We start from the raw sequence: 6,534 nt of genomic DNA, 5'->3' as shown, positions 1-6,534 counted from the left end.
TGACGAAGAAAAGTGGTCAAGTTTAGGCCAAGCTTAGGTAGCACATATTTGCGAAGTTTGACCTAAACTCAACCACCGTTCTAGTGAAGACAAAAGCTAGGCATGCTGGAAGGGCTACCTATACTGAAATGCTCCTGGGGTTGTCATGATTATACTATTATTATGTAATACCTCAGGAGATTGTCCCTGAGGTACATATGTGGTCATCCAGCATGCTTTCAGTTTTAGTAGCTCAGCTGGCTTCTTCACTCTTTAATGTGTTAAAAAAAAAAAAAAGTAGCCACCAGGGCTGTCCCTGAAAGCAGAGCCATTCCCAAGATTCAGGCACATATTTACCTTAAAATACTTGAGATTTTCTTGTTCATTCATGTTAATTAAAAGAAAAGTGTGGGCACGAAGGACAAGAATCAGTTACAATTTTCTGGAGAGGTGCGATAGGAGTAACATATATATTTGTGCTGAAGGGACTGGTAGCTAATTTTTTTTCAAGCCTGGTAAAATATGCAGAAAAGAAAATAGGTTCCCAAATGTGATTCCAAATGAACAGGTGTTTCACAATGAGGTGAGCAAGATGAGTCACCATAGGTTTTTGGCAAGGTGAGGCTCCAGAATTCTGCGTGGGTAGTCTTAGGATTGCATAATGGTGCTGGTTTCAGTGACTTTTGGCATAAACTCAGTGAAATTTTATAGAAACCATGTGCAACACTTTAATGAAATCGTGTCAATACAAGTTTTTCTATCTTTGACAAAAAGTATAGAAATTAAATTGTAATTCCATTAAACTCTTCTGTTTTAAAAATGAGCTCAGACTTTAGATGAAAAATAAAAGATTAAATCATTTGATTTACCTAAAAATGACACTTTCATAATGTGACATAATGACATTAATCTGATATGAAGCATATCACTGAAGAAAACAAAATTAGACTTGTAACTGGAAGTCTCCCAAGTAATATTTCAGGAGAAGCCCACAGAACATCAAGAAATGAGGGATGGCACACTAAAGCTCTTGTAGGAGGATGCAAGAGTATACTTCCCTGCCCATATTGTGCCTATTCCCTTGTCCCTCAAGTCTTCACTTCTTCCTGAACCCCTACCACACCTCCAAATCCCTTCCCCTACAGCATATACACCTCTCATCCCCCCTCTCCACCCATCACATGGCCAAGCCCTCCTCCCAAGCATACATTCCCCCACCCCTAATCCCTCAATCATATGGCCAGTCCCAGCCTCCCAAGCATACACCCCTCATTCCCCCCACTCCACATCCCCTCCATCCCATGGCCAGCCCCTCTCCCTCAGGACACACGCCTCATCCCCCCCACCATCACATGACCAGTCCCTCTCCCAAACACCCCTCCATCCAAGTTCCCTCAGACACCCCCCCCCCCATCACTCCCAGACTCCCTCAGAACCTCCATCACCAGCCAACTCTTCCCCCGATCCACGGCCTGCACCCACACCCCGTCTCTCAACCCCCCCCGCCCCCGCCGCCGCTTCCCTCCAGTCGGCGCCGTCGCGCGGGGACCCGCCCCCCGCCGCTCCTGTCTCCGAGCGGCTCCTCGGCTGACTCAGCGGCGCTTGTGCCCCGGTGACCCCGGCTTGGAGGCGGCGTGTCACGGGCGCTTCCTCCTCCCCGCCCCCGCGGTATCCTCCCGGCGGACCCTCGCCTCGGCAGCGGCGACAGCAGCGCCCGGCGCAGCCCGCGGAGCTCACCATGAAGCGGGGCTACGAGGTGACCCGCAACCCGCATCTCAACAAGGTACCGGGGCAGGTGGGCGGGCGCGCCTGGGCCTGGCGGGCCGCCGCTGAGGAAAGGCCGCGGAGGGGGGTGGGGTTGGTTAGTCCCCGCCGCCCCCGGCTCTGGGCGCGTAACGGGGGGGGCATTCCCGGGGGCCCAGCCGCCAGCCCGGGTCCTCGCTGCCGTGGGGGCGGGCACCGGCCTCCTTGGAGGCCGGCAGGGTGGGGGCAGCGGCGCTTGTCCTGTAGACTCAGCACTTGGCAGCAAACTCTGATACTTCCAAGTTCCTGCGGATCAGCTGACGCTTCCTCTGCCGTAGATAACGCCACTGCAGCCCAGGAGACTCTTAATATAGGCTCAGCTCCCTGCGGTGCCCCCTGTCCCTTTACGAACCTGGGCAAGCCACTTCGCCTCCCAGTGCCTCGGCTTGCTCCTTGGGCAAATGAGGCTATTGCTACATAATAGTATTGCCATCAAGCAGAGCAGACATATTTTTTGGCAGACAGGGTAGGAAGCAACCATATGGTAGAAAGTTGATGTTGGTAGAAAGTTCAAATACTGATACGTTTCCATACAAATTCTCTATTCCAACATATTTATTTTACTAGCACTCTGGCTCTGCTCCCAGGGTTGGTTCAGGAGATGTCCATGAGGAAATATAAGTGCCCCTGCCACCTATCACAATTGCATACTGGTCCTCTTGCTTACCCCCATCAAATGCTGAAGTAGGTTTTGACCTTTGGTAGATGACAAGGAAAAAGATATTTAACTTTCATTTGAGCACATTGTTTCTCATTTTTTGCTTTTCATTTTGTGAATGTATTTGTTCTAATAAGCACGTACAATAGCACAATTCAAATAAAAAGTACTTTATTGGCATTACAAGCGGTACAGTTGTTGCTAAAGTGTAAAGGGGACAAAACTCAGAGTAGTTGTCAGAGGTAGATGTGATAAATTAAGTCTCTTGTATCAAGTCTAGATTAGGTCTTCAGAATACTGCATGGGATTGTATCCTTTTGGCGAGTTGTGATATTATTTATTTTAGTTTTGCAATGACTTTTAATGAGGGTTTGTGTTAAAACGCATAAAGTTATATAGTCATATGGCAAAGTGGGGATAGATTGATATAAACTAATGTTTCTCTAGTTTCATTGCATGAATTGACTTATCAGTAAAAATCCTTGTTAGTTAGATGAATAGTCCTTTTTTTAGTGTTGGTCGATCTTGGATACAAAGATTCCACATATTTTCTGTTTTGAATCTACATCTACAGAGGCTTGAGTGAGGTATCTTGGGATCATCTGAAATGAAAGGTGATTAAACAAACAAAACAATCCAAAGAGTGATGATAAAGGACTTCAGATGTTCCCCAAATGAAATAGAGTAACAGCGTTCATGTAAAAAATCTGAATAACCAAGACAAACAAACCCCCTCAATTTAAGAATGCCATAATTAGTGTGAACGCTAAAATGCCTCTGGTAAAGGCCACTTTTAGGCAAAATAATCCCATCCCTTTTCTGCTCCCCAACTTCACCCAACCCTGAATGAAGAGCACCTCTTTGGCTTTTCAGTGCTAGGCAGGAAGATTTCTATTGGGTTTTCTGGCTGAGACTCTTTACTGTGAATAGAAAAGGAGTACTTGTGGCACCTTAGAGACTAACCAATTTATTTGAGAATGAGCTTTCGTGAGCTGTAGCTCTTGAAAGCTCATGCTCAAATAAATTGGTTAGTCTCTAAGGTGCCACAAGTACTCCTTTTCTTTTTGCGAATACAGACTAACACGGCTGTTACTCTGAAACCTTTACTGTGAATGAAGATTTGTGTTATACAAGTGCAATAACATTTTCAGATTAGTAGTAAAATTTTACTAGACACCTGCTGCACCAACCCAGTTAATACAAACTTTACTTGAGCTGCTTCTGTCCAATTGCAATCTGCTGCCTCTATGTTAGTGAGATAGTGTCTCATAGAATCCTATTCCTGGGTCTGGACAAGAACCCCTCAACCTGCTTCCTGACTACTGGGACAGGCAAGACTGAGAAAAAGACTCTCCTATGGGAGGGGATTCTACAACCTATGTGGCTATATAGATGATTATTAGTGGAGGGGAGAAGAGCAAATGGAGAATTTGTAGGACACTGTCAAAAATGTTGCCAGTTGTGGTGATGGTTTATTATGTAATTGTGTCTGCAAAAGACACAATGGACTGAGACTACCAACTCCTATCGGGAGGACTATTTAACAGACAGCCAATAGTACAAAGTTGAACTTTAAATAATAATAATAAAAAAATAATGGTTCTAAAATACAAAGGAACATATGCAGGAACTTTTCCTGCAAACCAAGGGGCCCTCCGTGAGGTCTGAAATTAACTAGTAGTCTTTACATTAAGTTTGATACTTTTTGCGAAACAGAAGTATACAATATAGCTAGCTATATCCATTTATATAAATATTATGTAGTTTACCCTCTATTCATTCAGATTCTTAATTTTTATATTTTGTTAGAAAGTTATGAATGACTCTTATTTACTAGATCAATTTTTTACTTCCGATTTGTATCAAGCTGCATTTGGATGGAAATTGGACTTAAAAACGCACAAAAAGCATTTTAAAATTGTTCTTTATTAGTTAGTTTTTTTCCACATTTAAGTTAAATAAAACTAAGTTTTTCAAAACACACTTTGCATTTAAAACTGATTTATTAAACAAAGGAAATATTATTTGTAATTAGTGATTTGAATGGATTGTTTCTGGTCACCATGGCCCAGATCCACAAAAGAGACTTAAGTGCCTAAACTCCAGTTTTAGGTGCCTATGTCTGAGATTTAGGCACTGCTCTGATCCACATATGCTCCGTTTGGCTGCCAGCTAACCCTGTAGGCTTTTAAACTCCCTCAGCGCCTAAATATCCTCAGTAAATATTCCCGAGGTGCTTGTATTTCCACCTTTGGGCATGTGCAGTGCATTGCAGTCTTGCTCTAGGCATTTGGACGCCTATCTGATGCCCAAGCCCCAGCACAGTCCACAAACTGGGGGTAGATACGTGGAACAGCGCCTGTCTTGCCTGGGGGGTCCAATCTGCTAAGTGTGCTGAGAGCATGCCTAATGTCACACAAAACAGGTCACGGGAAGGGGAAGGGAAAAAGGAGGATTCTCTTATTGCTAGTAACCCAGTGTTAGGGTACTCACCCAGGATGTGAGAGAGCCAGTTCAATTCTCTCCTTTCCCTGATGAGGACAAAGGATTTGAACAGGAACTTCCTACCTAGTGAGTTCCCTATGTGCTGGGCTATGGGGTATTCTGATGTGGGCTTCTCTCAACCAGTAAGCCTGGCAGATGGATATCTTCTCAATAATGTGAAGACCTTGGATGTGCACCTCTTTTTTTTCCACTTATGATATAAATGGTCAAGAAAATAAAAAGAAAAATGAGAAAAAATTATTCAAAATCTCCATACTGACCACTAAACCTCAAATATTTCTGATTTTGGGAGCTAGTGATTAAGCACAGTTTTAGGATTCCAATTTACAAGAAAATACGCATAACAATTCTGTTCATAAGATCTAAACAGATCGAATTTAACTGCTGGGAGATTAAAAGATGAATCTCCAAATTTGTGGACATCCTGTGAGTTAATAATAAAGTAAGAGATTTCTTGGGTCTCTAGCATTTACAAATGTATTTGAAAAATGTTTTGTTAATGGTCTAAAACACAAGACAAGTCTTTGGTCAGTACAAAGATTTTTCCACTCACAGATTGAAAATAGGGCTGTAGATATAATTCCCTAAGAATTCACCTCTTACATTTTTATTCAAGACTTCTTCATTTCAGTTGAACCCAAGTATTGTACTTTCTTTTTTTCCTTCTACACCTCAGGCAGTGGAGAGAGCATTTTCTTGCACAATCTAGTTATTATATTATTAATTGCATAGTACAGGGTAGTGTGTCGTCATAATCCAGACCTGGAGAAAATACACTGCATTTTTTTTCAATGTGGAAAAAAAAATCTTAAAAAACTTCAAAGTATGCCCTTGGTTGAAGTCTACATTTTAACAATCCTAAAGCCAATAACTCAGCAAATGCGACCAAGAAGCTTCCCCAAGAGATCCTTGTTCACGTCTTGGGCAGAAAAGAATAGGGTTTCTTATGATGAAAAATGTACAGTTAGAGCAGTCATAGTACATAGCCATAAATCCATCTGTTTATGAAACATTATGCAGTGGATATATTTTGTCAGCTCTTGTCTTTCGTTATTTTGATTTAAAAATCAATAGGTGCTTTTGTGTCCCAGCAGTGGCCTATGTGTTGGTGTATGTTCCCATATGTGATAGACTACATTTTGTTTTAACTGTACATAGGTTTTCGTATAAGAGTAGGACATGTATGAATCCAGAAAAAATAATCTTCACTAAAACAAAGTAAATTATCTGTATAAGAATATAATAATCTCTATACTCTATATTATTGGGCTTCGGAATATGTACTCTGTAGAGTGCTTCCCAGCGTATTGAGTGAGGTATGCCAAGAGAAAACAGAATCTCCTATTACATAGAAGTCTACACAACAACGTTCTTTAGATTGGTGGATGCTTTCTTCATGCAAAAACAAATGTACAGTCTGTTACCTCATTGTTTTCTTAGCAGCTTTCTTTAGCACTGCCCTACTACTCTTAAAGGTGAACGTGATGTTTAAAAATGATCTTTTCTCTGTGTGTGGAACCCTAGTATTGAACACTGACTTGTTTTAAGCCCTGAAGCCTTCAGCATTTAAATCCTGAAGTTCTCCAAAC

The 6,534-nt window shown here is 42.2% G+C and overlaps 1 protein-coding gene across 2 annotated transcripts in view; it reads left to right on the top strand.

The window, feature by feature from the left end:
* The first annotated feature begins 1,422 nt into the window (after positions 1-1,422).
* ME1 (malic enzyme 1) overlaps positions 1,423-6,534 on the top strand; it is a 348,457-nt gene continuing 343,345 nt past the window's right edge. Inside the window, exon 1 of one of the 2 annotated variants that reach the window (XM_048845114.2) lies at positions 1,423-1,762. In XM_048845114.2, the coding sequence (XP_048701071.2) occupies positions 1,718-1,762 (45 nt within the window). In that variant the 5' untranslated portion in view covers positions 1,423-1,717. The remainder of the gene's footprint in view (positions 1,763-6,534) is intronic. The other variant, XM_048845115.2, reaches the window with a different exon arrangement.

The sequence above is a fragment of the Caretta caretta genome, chromosome 3 (genome assembly GCF_965140235.1).
Source record: "Caretta caretta isolate rCarCar2 chromosome 3, rCarCar1.hap1, whole genome shotgun sequence".
Classification (NCBI taxonomy): Eukaryota; Metazoa; Chordata; order Testudines; family Cheloniidae; genus Caretta; species Caretta caretta.
The sequence above is the reverse complement of the archived record's forward strand: the minus strand, read 5'-3'. Positions and strand labels throughout refer to the sequence as shown.